This window comes from Schistocerca gregaria, chromosome 2 (genome assembly GCF_023897955.1).
Source record: "Schistocerca gregaria isolate iqSchGreg1 chromosome 2, iqSchGreg1.2, whole genome shotgun sequence".
NCBI classification, from domain to species: domain Eukaryota; kingdom Metazoa; phylum Arthropoda; class Insecta; order Orthoptera; family Acrididae; genus Schistocerca; species Schistocerca gregaria.
In genome coordinates, this window is record NC_064921.1 from 123,162,704 (window position 1) to 123,179,155 (window position 16,452).

Genomic DNA, 16,452 nt, shown 5'->3' on the forward strand with positions numbered 1-16,452 from the left:
ACTGTGGGGAACTGTGTCAAACGCCTTGCGGAAGTCAAGAAACACGGCATGTACCTGTGAACCCGTGTCTATGGCCCTCTGAGTCTCGTGGACGAATAGCGCGAGCTGGGTTTCACACGACCGTCTTTTTCGAAACCCATGCTAATTCCTACAGAGTAGATTTCAAGTCTCCAGAAAAGACATTACACTCGAACATAATACGTGTTCCAAAATTCTACAACTGATCGACGTTAGAGATATAGGTCTATAGTTCTGCACATCTGTTCGACGTCCCTTCTTCAAAACGGGGATGACCTGTGCCCTTTTCCAATCCTTTGGAACGCTTCGCTCTTCTAGAGACCTACGGTACACCGCTGCAAGAAGGGGGGCAAGTTCCTTCGCATATTCTGTAAAATCGAACTGGTATCCCATCAGGACCAGCGGCCTTTCCTCTTTTGAGCGATTTTAATTGTTTCTCTATCCCTCTGCCGTCTGTTTCGACATCTACCATTTTGTCAACTGTGTGACAATCTAGAGAAGGAAGTACAGTGCAGTCTTCCTCTGTGAAACAGCAATGCCATGTCTTAGTGCAACCCATATTTAACAACACTATTGGATACAGGTAGAACTGAACTATGTGTGTACCATCTGTTGTAATATGGCAACCTGTCATATTCTTCTCTTGTCTCTTCCATCGACAATAGTGTAATTAATCCTCAACTCAATGTTGCATTCATACTATAGTAGAGGTTGCAGTCACAGAAGTCATCAACACTACACATTATGTCAGTTTATGTACCAGTTTGTTACCTAGTACATGCATTTCAGAGCAACATGGCCAGTAACAGTGGAAGAAAAAGTTAAAGCAAGTCATGAAATCGAGAGTGGGGCTAAAAAAGGTTGATCTATATCATCAATTTGGCATCATCAATTACACAGTCCATATGATCTGGAAGGACAAGTATAAAATCATTACTGTATTTGAATAAAATGTATCTAAAATTAAGTGGTTATGAAAAGTTGAAAAGAGTGATGTGGATGAAGAGCTGTTTAAGTGGTTTAAGCAACAGAGAAGCATCAATGTACTCCTTAGTCGGCCTTTCCTAATGGTTAAAGCAGAAGAATTTGCCAACAAATTAATAGATGAGGAATCTGTGCACAGAAGCGACTGCATTGACAGACTCAAGGAATGTTATGGCTTTACTTTTGGCAAGGTGAGCAGTAAAATACAAACCTAAATACTGTAACAATCCAAAAATGGCTTACTACTGTGTGGCCTGTATTTCATGAAGGATATGCAAACTGTGACATCTTTAATGCAGATGAGAATTGCATTTTCTTTAAATTGACACATGACAAAAATCTGAAATTCAAGGGAAAAAAGTGTGTTGGTGGCAAGTTCTCTAAAGAATGAATAACAGTTCTAATTTTTCATAACGCACGTGAAATTGAGAAGAAAAAATTGCCCGTAATAGGTAAATAAAAAGAATCCTAGATGTTTTAAGCATGTAAAAAATCTGGCACTGCAACAAAATTCTAATAAAAAGTCTTGGATGACATCCAGTCCCTTGGAAGCTGAAGTAAAGCATTGAATCAGGAGGTTAGAAGTCAGAAAATTATGATACTGATTCTTGTTGACAACTGTCCAGTACATCCTGCACTTTCTGGTCTGGAGAATGTTAATCTTGTTTTTCTTCCTACAAATATGACAAGCTTAATGCAGCCCATTGCCCAACGACTAATTCAGTGTTTGAAATGCCACTGTCATACGCTCATATTAATGAAAAAGACACAAAGCATTGAGAAAAAGCAGGATTATTCTGTTACAATGGTGGATGTGATCAGATGTGTTACCAAAGCTCGGTGTTGGGTCACAGTCCAAACCATCAAGAAATGTTTCAATCATGTGGGAATCACAGATGAAGGAATAAATGCCATCAAAACTGAAGACACATTCAATGACACTGATGACCTACTGCTATCTGAACTGCTGCCAGAAAACTGCGACATTCTCAATCAGTGTGACTATGAAATATATGCAACAATAGAAGATGATCTTGTTACAGCCAAAGTGGAACATAAGACAAAATTGCTAATGAAGCGAAGAATCAGGGTCAAAGTGGCCATAAAGTGAGCAAGGGAGATGAAGAAGAAGAGAAAGACGCAAGAAATAAAGTGCCTGTCCCCACCATGAGTGATGCTTTAGTGAAGCTAGAGGAAATGCAAATGAAATAATGAACATATGAAATAAGGAAATATTTTACGAAGGGTGCATTGGGCAAATAGACAAAAAAATAAAATGACTGATTACTTCACTCATAAGTAAAAAAGTTTGGTGAGTACTTGACATACTACTGTACATACGGTATTCATGTAAGCTTAAGAGTGACTACTGTACCTAAAATAAAACAAAGCTAAATAAATTTCTTATTTTCCATTTGCAAGCACAATAGACTGAAAATACAAATCTCGATTATAATGACACTTGTTTATAAAAACATAATTTTCAATACCTTTTGAATGTTGTTATAGTCAGGTTCTACAGTATTTGCAATTATGCAGCGCAAGTTTTTAAAATCTGTAACTGTAAGTATTTAAAACACTGGACTGAGAGCAAACAACTTTACAAAAAACTGTGATAGTGGAACAGTGGACCACCAAAACAACAGTCATTACCTTGTTGAGAACTACAATCGAATAAAATTAATTATTTTAAAAAGTTACATAAATAAGATATCCAGTTTCCTTTTAAACACATTTTAAACACATTTATGATGCAAAATATTAATCCCTTTTTATTTGTTTCATGGCATATTGATAGTTGCATGACTGATTGGACTTAAAATGATGAGAAAAATACATGCAAGCTGCTCCAGCTTTTTCTCAAAAGCGTAATACATTTACTTTTACCAAGTTCAGTATCTCAAACACTATGAAAACACATTACCCATATTTTTAAATTGGTAGTGCACATTAACAAGGCTACACATAAGCAATAGTTGATCCCCAAAACAGCAACCAGTTCTATGTATATGTTTTAATGTTTAAATGGCAAATATATCTAAATTTGTTTGTGTTATCTTCACCTAATTGGATCGCAAATGTAAACAATATGTGCCTTGTGTAATATACTATGGAAGTAGGTGTTACACATTTACCCATATTTAACTACACACATGGACTCTCTTATATTTCATACATACTAAATGCTTCTCATTGTGTTACTGAACCTTTTTTACTGCTGATCACATTCCACAACAGGTAAATGATTCAACAGATAGTAAAAAAGAGCAAAAATAAACAAGTAATTGACTTAAACTTAAAAACTGCTTAATTCTTAAAGTCAGTCACAAACAAAATTACTAAGGGGTAAAATACTGACCCAAAAATTGCACAACTGTCTTCCAGTTTTACAAGTCCATAAGTACAATATGTTTTGTTACACTGATGATTTGGAGCACTGTTTGATTCATATTGAGGAAGAAGAGTGTGAATACTAAAATATTATTGTCTTATAATGCTTTGAACTAGTAGAAGCTGACCTCGGGGAAGATCAGTTTGGATTCTGTAGAAACACTGGAACACGTGAGGCAATACTGACCTTGCGACTTATCTTAGAAGAAAGATTAAGGAAAGGCAAACCTACGTTTCTAGCATTTGTAGACTTAGAGAAAGCTTTTGACAATGTTGAGTGGAATACCCTCTTTCAAATTCTAAAGGTGGCAGGGGTAAAATACAGGGAGCGAAAGGCTATTTACAATTTGTACAGAAACCAGATGGCAGTTATAAGAGTCGAGGGACATGAAAGGGAAGCAGTTGTTGGGAAGGGAGTAAGACAGGGTTGTAGCCTCTCCCTGATGTTATTCAATCTGTATATTGAGCAAGCAGTACAGGAAACAAAAGAAAAATTCGGGGTAGGTATTAAAATCCATGGAGAAGAAATAAAAACTTTGAGGTTTGCCTATGAGATTGTAATTCTTTCAGGGACAGCAAAGGACTTGGAAGAGCAGTTGAATGGAATGGACAGTGTCCTGAAAGGAGGATATAAGATGAACATTAACAAAAGCAAAACGAGGATTATGGAATGTAGTCGAATTAAGTCGGGTCATGCTGAGGGAATTAGATTAGGAAATGAGACACATAAAGTAGTAAAGGAGTTTTGCTATTTGGGGAGCAAAATAACTGAAGATGGTAGAAGTAGAGAGGATATAAAATGTAGACTGGCAGTGGCAAGGAAAGCGTTTCTGAAGAAGAGAAATTTGTTAACATCGAGTATAGATTTAAGTGTCAGGAAGTCATTTCTGAAAGTATTTGTATGGAGTGTAGCCATGTATGGAAGTGAAACATGGACGATAAATAATTTGGACAAGAAGAGAATTGAAGCTTTCGAAATGTGGTGCTACAGAAGAACGCTGAAGATTAGATGGGTAGATCACATAACTAATGAGGAGGTATTGAATAGGATTGGGGAGAAGAGGAGCTTGTGGCACAACTTGACCAGAAGAAGGGATCGGTTGGTAGGACATGTTCTGAGGCATCAAGGGATCACCAATTTAGCATTGGAGGGCAGTGTGGAGGGTAAAAATCGTAGGAGGAGACCAAGAGATGAATACACTAAGCAGATTCAGAAGGATGTAGGTTGCAGTAGGTACTGGGAGATGAAGAAGCTTGCACAGGATAGAGTGGCATGGAGAGCTGCATCGAACCAGTCTCAGGACTGAAGACCACAACAACAACAACAACAACAACAACAACAATGCTTTGAATGGATACTGTAATGGAACAGACTAAGATTCTCTTACAGTAGTATATGATATGTCTTTTTACTAAACATCTCGATAGGATATAATTTTTGTCATGTAATTACACATTTATGATTACATCTTAGTTTCAACTTATACAAATTATTGTTTAACAGCATTTGAAGCAACCTTTGATCTACGATAGAAAATTCTTTGGGATCAAGTGCTCCAAATGTAAAAAGCTATCACCTTGATAGTCTTCAATTGTACTTGAAATACTGTTTTCTTTTTTTGTATAAAAGAATAAAACTATCATCAGCTACTGTTCTGTTATTGTTGTGGTCTTCAGTCCAGAGACTGGTTTGATGCAGCTCTCCATAGTGCTCTATCCTGTGCAAGCTTCTCCATCTCCCAGTACCTACTGCAACCTACATCCTTCTGAATCTGTTTTGTGTATTCATCTCTTGGTCTCCCTCTACGATTTTTACCCTCCACGCTGCCCTCCAATGCTAAATTAGTGATCCCTTGATGCCTCAGAGTGTCCTACCAACTGATCCCTTCTTCTAGTCAAGTTGTGCCACAAATTTCTCTTCTCCCCAATTCTAGTCAATATCTCCTCATTAGCAGGGACAGGAAAAATTCGTTTAAACGATAACGCGTCGAATAACGCGGCTTTGGTGGTTTTTAAGGAAATAACGCGAATTCAGCTGTTTTTAACGAGGTAACGCGAATTTAAGGAAGTAACGCAAATTCTGAGTTTTTCAACAAAATTTGTCTGTGTCCTCGTAAGAAGGGTCGTAAATCTAATGACGTTTAATGAAATTTACCATGTTCAACTGTCGCACTACTTTTTGCAGTCGTGACGTAACTAGTGGCCTTTCGACTACCGACTTTTGCGAGCGTACGAACGACCACTGTATGAATTTCGATTATTTATTGCTTTTACAGTGTATGTGCCGCACTCACAGCGGCAGTGTGCCGTTTCAAAGCAATGGCGCAATGATAATATATCACAAACACATCACCAATGCTTATTAAATGCAGTTAATAACGCAGCAAGGACATAAGGCTTGAAGAAATGTGATCTTTGAGACAAGACAGTAGCCGTATGAGTAAGCCATGACGTAAGGGGTAGTTTCGTGGTTCCACTGCATGCTAATATATATTTTTTTCCGTTGTAGCATTGTCGACATAGTCTGGGTCTTTTGTTATGAATGTAATTCAAGTATTTGGAAGGAGGGCGAGCGAACACTGCCAACACCGTTATCAATCATTGAACTTACAACTCTACCACTATTCACAGTATGTGATGAGTTCCGAATGGTTGGTGCGGCAGTATCTTAAAGGACAGCGTTAATTTCAGTGACGGAAACGAGCAGCTATAAAAATTCATCATTTTGGGTTTCCAGTCCTTTTGGGTTTTCAGCACGCTGCACTAATAAACAGGACAGCAACTTGAGTTAATCAGTTTGATGGAGAAAATAGTCAAAGTTGCAAAATTCAGTTACTTTTGCTTAATTGATGATCGGTTTCTCTTGTCAGAATCCTTTCTCAAATCATCCAAACAAAGAAAAAGGTGTTCTCGGGGTAGTACGCAAACCAAGTTAATATTGTACATGACTGTATTGAAGCCATTAGTCAAGTTTACACAGACCGTTCTTTGGAAGGACAACTGTTTTGCGTAAGCTCGCAGCCAACCCTTGTGAATGAGTGCATATTTTGTTGCGCGTATTAAGTTTCGAAAATTTTGATTAATATCGATATGATTGTTTTCAAATTGCGTTGAAGTAAGGTGCGTTTAGCAGTTACCGGACAGCTTGCCGCGCATGCGCAGAACTGAAATCGCATATAAGAAACGCCTACTCCTGCTTCTGGCTACTTACATTGAGGCTGTTTGGTGCGTGAACACTAAACAGTGAGAGAAAGCAGCCAGCATCTACCCGGAAAATTTTTTCTGACGCTGCCAAGTTGCCAGATTCGCGGATGAGCATAGCTGTCTGAGTTGGAGTGGGGGTACACTTGAATTGACCCGTATTTTGTTTGTGGCGCGTTTTTCAATCATTTCGAACCTAATGCAGTTGCCGCGTTCGGATGTTTCACGTTTACACTCCATTGTTAATAGTAAGGTAAGAGTATCAGATGTTTTCAACCCCTTTATCCAGATTTTGGTAAAAACAGCTGAAAATGCAGTACATAAATGAGTCTTACTAACAGTTGTATGTGCGTGTCAAAAATGATACTACGTTAAAAGAAAGTATTTTTCTATTAAAATAATGTGTTACTGATGGAGAATGGAATTTAAAACTCAAAACGTGTACTGAAACATATAATAAACTTTTTTTCCAACCAACATCTGAGTGAACATTTTAAAAAATTAAGAACATTAAATATTGCCTTCTTTTTGACTCAACCTTTTGTAAATGCTTATAAATATTTTGTTACTTAGGAACAATTAAAAAATAACCTTCAAGCTTTCTTGGTGATATTCATACAGAAAAATCTCTTGGGGATGCAGTCAAGACATTTTATTTATTAAGAATAACATTGCAAAAACAGAGATTTTTCTTTACATTAAAAGATTTTCTTCAAATTTTCATTATTGCTACTCCACAAGAAATTTCAAGCATTAAATATTTATGTTTAAGTTGCTGAGGAAAATTATGGAGTGTCAAAAATTGATTGCGGACATGAAATTCTGTATATTTTTTAATCTGCTGGGTACATTATTGATAAATATTTTTTTCTCAGTATTTAAAATACATGTAACACTCCACACCACTGTGGCCAAGCACAGAAGCAGTATACAAATGGTTAAAATTTAAATGACAGTCTCTGTTGCAGGTACTTAATTGATGACACATTTCACGCTCCTAGTGGATCTTCTGATCATTCTTAATGGAGACCGGCTTCTGTGGTCTCCATGGCTCAAGAACGATATGAAGAAGTGGGACACATGTCATCAATAAAATATTTGCATCATACTGCTGTTTTAATTTTTACCTTTGTTTCTAAATAATCATTTATCAAAAACTTTTGTTAAAATAATTTTTCTCTATGCTTGTCTCATGTTTGGCCCACTCTATCTTAGGGATAGTTCCATTTTCAACACAGCATTGAATAATGGTTAAATATGACAGATTACTGATAATAGAAAAAGCTTGCCAGAAAATAACACTGAAAGGTGAAAAAAACATCGATTTTGGCCATAAAATAACACCGATTTTTTTCTGTCCCTACTCATTACTTGTGTGATCTACCCATCTAATCTTCAGCATTCTTCTGTAGCACCACATTTCGAAAGTTTCTGTTCTCATTTTGTGTAAACTATTTGTCGTCCACGTTTCACTCCCGTACATGGCTACACTCCATACAAATACTTACAGAAAAGACTTCCTGACACTTAAATCTATACTCGATGTTAACAAATTTCTCTTCTTCAGAAACGCTTTCCTTGCCATTACCAGTCTACATTTTACATCCTACCATCATCAGTTATTTTGCTCCCTAAATAGCAAAACTCGTTTACCTACATCCTAATGTAATACCCCGACTTAATTCGACAACATTCCATTATCTTCGTTATGCTTTTGTTGATCTTCATCTTATATCCTCCTTTCAAGACACTGTCCATTCCATTCAACTGCTCTGCTCTTCCACGTCATTTGCTGTCTCTGACAGAATTACAATCTCATCAGCAAACCTCCAAGTTTTCATTTCTTCAACATGGATTTTAATTCCTACTCCAAATTATTCTTTTGTTTTCTTTACTGCTACCACAATATACAGATTGAATAACATCAGTGGTAGGTTACAACCCGATCTCACTCCCTTCCCATCCACTGCTTCCCTTTCATGCCCCTTGACTCTTAACTGCCATCTGGTTTCTGTACAAATTGTAAATAGCCTTTCGCTCCCTGTATTTTACCTCTGCCACCTTCAAAATTTGAAAGAGGGTATTCCAGTCAACATTGTCAAAACCTTTCTCTAAGTCTACAAATGCTAGAAATGTAGGTTTGCATTTCCTTAACCTGTTTTCTAAGTTAAGCCATAGGGTCAGTATTGCCTCACGTGTTCCAACATTTCTACAGAATCCAAACTGAACTTCCCCCAGGTCGGCTTCAACCAGTTTTTCCATTTGTCTGTAAAGAATTCGTGTTAGTATTTTACAGCAGTTGCTTATTAAACTGATAGTTCGGTAATTTTCACATCTGTCAACACCTGCTTTCTTTGGTATTGGAATTATTATATTCTTCTTGAAGTTGAGGGTATTTCGCCTGTCTCCTACACCTTGCTCACCAGATGGTAGAGTTTTGTCAGGACTGGCTCTCCCAAGGCTGTCAGTAGTTCTAATGGAATGTTGTCTACTCCCAGGGCCTTGTTTCAACTTAGGTCTTTCAGTGCTCTGTCAAACTCTTCACACAGTATCTCCCATTTCATGTACATCCTCTTCCATTTCCATAATATTGCTCTCAAGAACATCGCCCTTGTATAGACCCACTATATACTTCTCCCACCTCTCTGCTTTCCCTTCTTTGCTTAAAACTGGGTTTCCATCTAAGCTCGTGATATTCATGCAAATGGTTCTCTTTTCTCCAAAGGTCTCTCTAATTTTCCTGTGGGCAGTATCTATCTTACCCCTAGTGATACATGCCTCTACATCCTTACATTTCTCCTCTAGCCATCCCTGCTCAGCCATTTTGCACTTCCTGTTGATCTCATTTTTGAGACGTTTGTATTCCTTTTTGCCTGCTTCATTTAGTGCATTTTTATATTTTCTACTTTCACTAATTAAATTTAGTATCTCTTCTGTTACCCAAGGATTTCTATTAGCCCTCATGTTTATTCCTACTTGATCCTCTGCTGCCTTCACTGTTTCATCTCTCAAAGCTACCCATTCTTCTTCTACTGTATTTCTTTCCTCCAGTCTTGTCAGTCGTTCCCTAATGCTCTCCCTGAAGCTTTTTACAACCTCTGGTTCTTTCAGTTTAGCCAGGTCCCATCTCCTCAAATTGCCACCTTTTTGCAGTTTCTCCTCCTTTAATTTACAGTTCATAACCAATAGATTGTGCTCAAGAGTCCACATCTGACCCTGGTAATGTGTTACAATTTAAAACCTGGTTCCTAAATCTCTGTCTTACCATTATATAATCTATCTGAAACCTTTCAGTATCTTCAGGCTTTTTCCATGTATACTACCTTCTTTTGTGATTCTTGAATCAAGTGTTAGCTATGATTAAGTTATGCTCTGTGCAAAATTCTACCAGGCAGCTTCCTCTTTCATTCCTTACTCCTATTCCATATTCACCTACTACATTTCCTTCTCTTCCTTTTCCTACTATCGAAATCCAGTCACCCATGACTATTAAATTTTCGTCTCCCTTCACTACCTGAATAATTTCTTTTATCTCGTCATACATTTCATCAATCTCTTCGTCATCTGCGGAGCTAGTTGGCATATAAACTTGTACTACTGTGGTAGGCGTGGGCTTTGTATCTATCTCCGCCACAATAATGCATTCATTATGCTGTTTGTAGTACCTTACGCACATTCCTATTTTTTTTTTTTTTTATTCATTATTAAACCTACTCCTGCCTTACCCCTATTTGATTTTGTAATTACAACACTGTATTCACCTGACCAGAAGTCTCCTGGCACATAGCTTCAGTAATGCGCACTATATCTAACTTTAACCTATCCATTTCCCTTTTTAAATTTTCTAACCTACCTGCCCCTTTAAGGGATCTGACATTCCACGCTCTGATCCATAGAATGCCAGTTTTCTTTCTCCTGATAACGACGTCCTCTTGAGTAGTCCCCACCCGGAGACCCGAATGGAGGAATATTTTACCCAAGAGGACACCATCATCATATAACGATATAGTAAAGCTGCATGCCCTCGGGGTAAAATTATGGCTGTAGTTTCCCCTTGCTCTCAGCCATTCGCCGTACCAGCACAGCAAGGCCATTTTGGTTAGTGTTACAAGGCCAGATCAGTCAATCAACCAGACTGTTGTCCCTGCAACTACTGAAATGGCTGTTGCCTCTCTTCAGGAACCACATGTTTGTCTGGCCTCTCAACAGATACCCCTCCGTTGTTGTTGCACCTACGGTACGGCTATCTGTATCCTGTATCGCTGAGGCACGCAAGCCTTCCTACCAATGGCTAGGTCCATGGTTCATGGAGGGGGGCTACTATTCTAGGAAACTGAAATGTCCATTTCTCTTTAATGTCATTTACATATTTTAACAGTGATCACAAAAAAATATTTAGTTTATAAAATTTAGCATTTGTAAGTTTTGTATTTTACAAAACAATTTATTTAAAACATATTTTTCTTTATTGCTGAGTATGTTATCAAATGCAAATCAATTTGTACAAATTTCTCTTTATTGTAAATTACAAGAAATTATGTTTACAAGAGTAATTTAAAAAGTATGCATTAATTTATGTATAGTCAGTTAGTAAGTACGTGAGTTGAAAAAGTGAGTTTTTACGAGGAAGATGTGCTTTGTTTGAAGTGAAAATTTCAAGCTTGTGTTTCAAAAAGTTTAAATTTCTTATCCAAATGAGGAAGAGGAGGAGAGGGGGGGGGGGGGGGCAGGAGAGAGAGAGAGAGAGAGAGAGAGAGAGAGAGAGAGAGAGAGAGAGAGAACTTTAAGAAGCTACTGTAAACTGAATTTGAGGAGTAGAGCAAATGCCTGCACAGGTCAAAAAACTTTGCATTATTTTATCTACTGTTAGAGTTTAGTGAGTGAGCGCCAGACCGAGATAAAGGTTGCACTGATGTACATTACTGTTACTGATCTGCAAGAGATGAAGACATTTGGTAACACTTACTTTATACTTTGTACCCTACATAAAAATTCCCTGAGCTAAAGAAAATTTACGCAAATTAATGAGCAAAACTAGTTTCTGAATTTTTTTATTGGAAACACCACTGACTTTATTTCATCAGCATACTAAGCAGTGGTGCCTGGTGGTGTGTGAAGCTAGGTGTGCACCAAGCTTTTGAGTGTCACATTTGTCACATTTTTATATGAGAATTTCAGAATGGAATGATTTTTTTATTTTAATTCAGCATCTAGTTTTCTGATATTCTACCCCAATAACTTGTATGAAAGTGATTTCAATTAAAATGTAAAAAGTTCAATAGAATTCATCAAAATTGTACAATCAATTTGGCAACTGGCGGAGCTGCCCTTGTGTTGTGACAAATGATCAGCAGTTGACAGCCTTTTGTTACGTAAGGTAACATTAACCTGTGTCATTGTAAAGATAGCTCCACCATTGGTTAACTTCTGCCATGTTGGAGCAGTGATTGGGGATACTTTTTTTGAGTAGTGAAACTGTTAAACCTTTGGAAATGCATCACAGGATGAAAGCACAGCACAATTATTCAAGTGTGTCCCTAAAGAACTTTATGAATGGTGAAAAAAGTTTAAGAGAGGCACAACTTTTGTGAAAGATGCTTGGCACGCAAGCCAGGAATGCCACGTAGAGATGAATGAAGACCCTGCGACGGGGGAAGAGCTTGAGAAGGAAAATGAGTATTACTGTAAATGAAATAGAAACTATTTTGGATAATAGCTTGGTTAAACACACAATTGAAACTGAACCAACTCCACTCTACAATTCAACTCAAATTTCCTACATAATCATCTTTGTTCTGAATTCCCATCTTACTTTCCAGACCTCACCCCAAGTGATTCATTTTCGAGTGTCTCCCTGCTCTTACAACCCAAATAATTCTTCTCATGAGGTATCCGTGCACTTTTGAGGAAAATGAATGCATGCATTACATCACAGGGACTACACCAAAAAATAACATAGCTGTAATTTTTCTGTGTTACTTCACTTACATAACAATAAAAATTAAAGTTTTCTTTTTAATCACCTTCGTACTTCAAAAAGACACCTTTTTTGAGAACATATGAAATCATCACACACAAACTTTTAAAATCAGATTCAAAAACATAAGAAAGCAAAATGAGTGAACTATGAATTCAGTGAAAACCACTATGTCAGAAACACAAACTTGTTTCATCAGTACTAAGAGTGCCGGTAGGTCACGTGTCACTATAGTAGTGATCCTCATGCAAAAACTACTTACACAATTAAGAGAGGCATATAAAAATAAATTCTTATACTGTTAAGTAATGTATTACTTATCTCATAAAACCATAGTATAGTCTGCAACTAAAACACTGAAATTAAGATGAAAATTATTCAATATAACAAAAGCAATTGTTATCCACTTTTACTGAAATTTTACTCTCCTTTTTTTTGTGTGGTGCAAATTTGTCAGTTACCTGATGATGGGAGTCTGTGACCTACATCATGAGCTTTCTCTTTCAATAGAAAGGATTTCCACATTAGAAAATCTTTCTTGGGTCATGGAGTTACTTAAGAATGTTTTTAATCTATTCAGGGTAGCAAAACATTTTCCTGCCTCAACTGACATGATTGGAATTGCAGTTATTAGCGTCAACAGTTTCAAACAATCAGTTTATGTCTTGCCTAGATTGTTGGTTATTATAAACCCTGCAAGACTAACAGCATCAATCAATGATCTGAATTATTTTGCTAAATAGATGCAAGGTAATTTATGGCTTAGTTTCAGCTTGTGCAAAAATGTATACTCTGAACAAAATGCCTTTAAGATATCTTCGGTGAACTTGGAACAATACACGGGGAACTTCTCTAAAAGAAGTTGCAAGATCACCTGAGGAACTAAAACTTGTCTTCGAAAGTATGACATAGCATGTTTCCTTTGTTTCTCTTCCCCACTGCACCTTGTTCAGTTTCTTTGTCCCTGGTGATCAATCAGTAGGTTAATTTCTGCTGATTATGTCAATTTCTTCTCAGAGATCGGTGATATTTACTTCAAAGTCAACATGTCCTTCTCTGTAAAACACACATCTCTGTGTTACAACTGACTGAAGAGAGCTTCAACTAGTGGCATAACTTTGGCAAAGAATTTCAACCAATAATGAGAACTAAACAGGAGAGAAATTTTTTTTATGACCACAAGCTTGGCACATTAAAGTTCACTCTTTCCAGAATCACCTTCAAGTATTTAACTCATTAACTCGATAATGCTCACAGTTAACACCAACAATATTATGTCTAGCCACTTTACCACATTTGCCAATGTTGGCACTATGCTCAGTTTACAGTTGACAGAAATTTAAAATTAAGTTTTGCTGATGAGAAAATATTTCCTCTAAAACTCTTATCTTCACAATGAATTGCGGATGAACCAAAATGTTTATGATTGCTAATGAGCTACCAATGTTCATAAAGATGTGGCTGGACAGTATAGAGTAACCTAGTGGCATGGAAAAAAATTGGCGAGGGATAAAATCATCTCCCCAGAGTGGTGCAAGATAAGGATACGTTTATGCTACAGACTTGCTGCTGGCATATTGCTGCTCACAGGAGTATTTATCCTGTAGCTGTTCAAGTCACTAGCTGAGTGCATTACTTGCAGTAGTGTGAAATGGAAATACTCTTTGCATCATTTGAGATCAGTAAGAGCAGTGTGTTCAAGACAAAAATGTGGTTACTGACAAGGAAAATGAAGAAAACATATGGAGAGCACATTTAAATGCAGAAAGTCTGGACACTAGGTACTTTCACCTGTTTTACAAACAGCTCAAAAATTATATGCAGCTCTTTTTCAGATAGTTACAAATGTCTTCACAAATTTACCAGGCTACTTTAACTATTATTAAACCACAAACAATCAAACATTAATAATGCAACTTCTGTGGACAAGTGATGATCTGTACGTCTCATGTCCCAAATAATGTTACGTTCAAAAAGGCTGCCATAAGTGCCTGTTTAAAGTAGTCACCAGTAGTTCTTGCTCTCAACTCATAAACTCAGAGCAAACTTTACTGTCTGCTTATCGCAATTTCTCTAGTATACTATTGGGAAAATGCAGTCTACAAATGAGATTGCTTACAGAACACTTCTGTGACCTATCCTTGAATATTGTCCAAGTGTGTAGGATACATACCAGATGGGGTTATCGAAAAATACTGAATGTATACATAGAAGAGTAGCACCAATGGTCAAATGACTGAATCTTGGAGATGATGCAAACTATCTTGCGAAAGCCTACTTATAAACTTACAAATAACTGTATTAAGTGAGAAATCTAGGGATGTGGTAATGCCTCCGACATATACTCTTGCAGATTGTGAAGACAAGATTAATAAATGACAGCATGTACAGAGGCATTTAAGCAATCGTTTTCTTCCACACTCCGTAAGCGAGTGGACTGGGAAGAAATCTTAAAATGTGGTACAATGGGTCTGTCATACACTTCACAGGGGTTTGCAGAGTACATATGCTGATGGACATTTAGACACATGGTCTGTAAGAAACTACATAAATGAGGAATAGTACTCTCAACAAAGGCAGTGCTATTGTATCCTTAAAGCAACCAGTCATAACCAGTAAGACATAGTGGGCTTGTTTTGACATCGCTGATCCATGCCAGCGGGGTGTGAGCAGTGACACTTCAGCATGCATACTAGCAGAGATGTTTTCAACTGTTTCCCCACTGGGGGTTTGCTGGAATGCTGCAACACTCAATGACAAGTACAATGGAGCATTCTGCTTGCTGCTACATACAAAACTAGACTGCAGTACATTGCACACAAGGGAGCCGCAGTAAAACAGCAATCACCAAGTTTCACATTAAACCAGCATCATTTATTGGTCCATTATGAAAGCATTAGGGCTTGGATGATTTTATCATATTTTGGATAATATGCCAGGTTTATTAAAGTAAAAGATCAGTCAAAAAGGTGGAAAAATAGTCTAAACTTCTTTGGAATTGAGTGACACTGCAATAATATCACACTCTACCCCTGACATTATCAAGCCATCTGGACATGCTTTTACAAGCTTGGACTTGACTCTCCTTCCCTCTCATACTTTGTATGGAGTACTATGAAATGAAAATGACAAGATAACTCTCAATGAAATAAAATTTTCTTCAATTTCTTGCCACATCAATTTGCTGTAGGCCCATGACATTTTGGAACATATACATTCTTGTCTCATCTTCTGGTGAAATGGTAAGTAACCATTTCACAGTTCACAACTTTGCTAGAAGAGGGAGGAGAGCATGCCTTCTGAAACATCATGAATGCACTGAAGTGTTGAGACAAAAAACCCAAGATAACCTTCATTTGCACATAACATAATTTTTGTATTAAGGATTTTTCTACTGGCTCATAGAGTAGTAAGCATCATAAAGTAATATGTACGACCCTATACTCTCTACCATTACTAAATGATACACCCCAAACTGTAGTAATGCTCTTTCCAGAAAACTACTGCTTCATACGAGGGTCAGTCAAAAAGTAATGCCTCCTATTTTTTTTTTCTACGTTTAATTGTCAGGAAATTTAAATGCAATTACATAGGTTGAAAACCACAACATTGAGGATCATTTTGTCATTTTTCAATGTAATCTCCGCCCATCTCTACAGTTTTGGTCCATCTTTGAACAAGGGCATGTATCCCAGCACGGTAAAAATCACAGCTCTGCTTCCTAAGCCATTGACGCACGGATGTTTTGACGGCCTCCTCATCTTCAAAATGAAACCCACGATGAGCTTCTTTTAGTGGCCCGAACAGATGGAAGTCTGATGGTGCCAGGTCAGGGCTGTATGGGGGATGAGGCAAAACTTCCCATCCAATTTTGACAATCT

The 16,452-nt window shown here is 37.3% G+C and overlaps 1 protein-coding gene across 1 annotated transcript; it reads left to right on the forward strand.

The window, feature by feature from the left end:
* The first annotated feature begins 1,597 nt into the window (after window positions 1–1,597).
* Window positions 1,598–2,113, forward strand: LOC126335672 (tigger transposable element-derived protein 4-like). The gene has a single exon (XM_049999128.1). It carries the CDS (start codon window positions 1,598–1,600, stop codon window positions 2,111–2,113), a length of 516 nt encoding a protein of 171 aa, XP_049855085.1.
* Window positions 2,114–16,452: the final 14,339 nt, after the last annotated feature.

Excerpts from the sequence above, each read along its gene's own strand:
- LOC126335672 (XM_049999128.1), top strand. The coding sequence starts at position 1,598 with ATGATACTGATTCTTGTTGACAACTGTCCAGTACATCCTGCACTTTCT.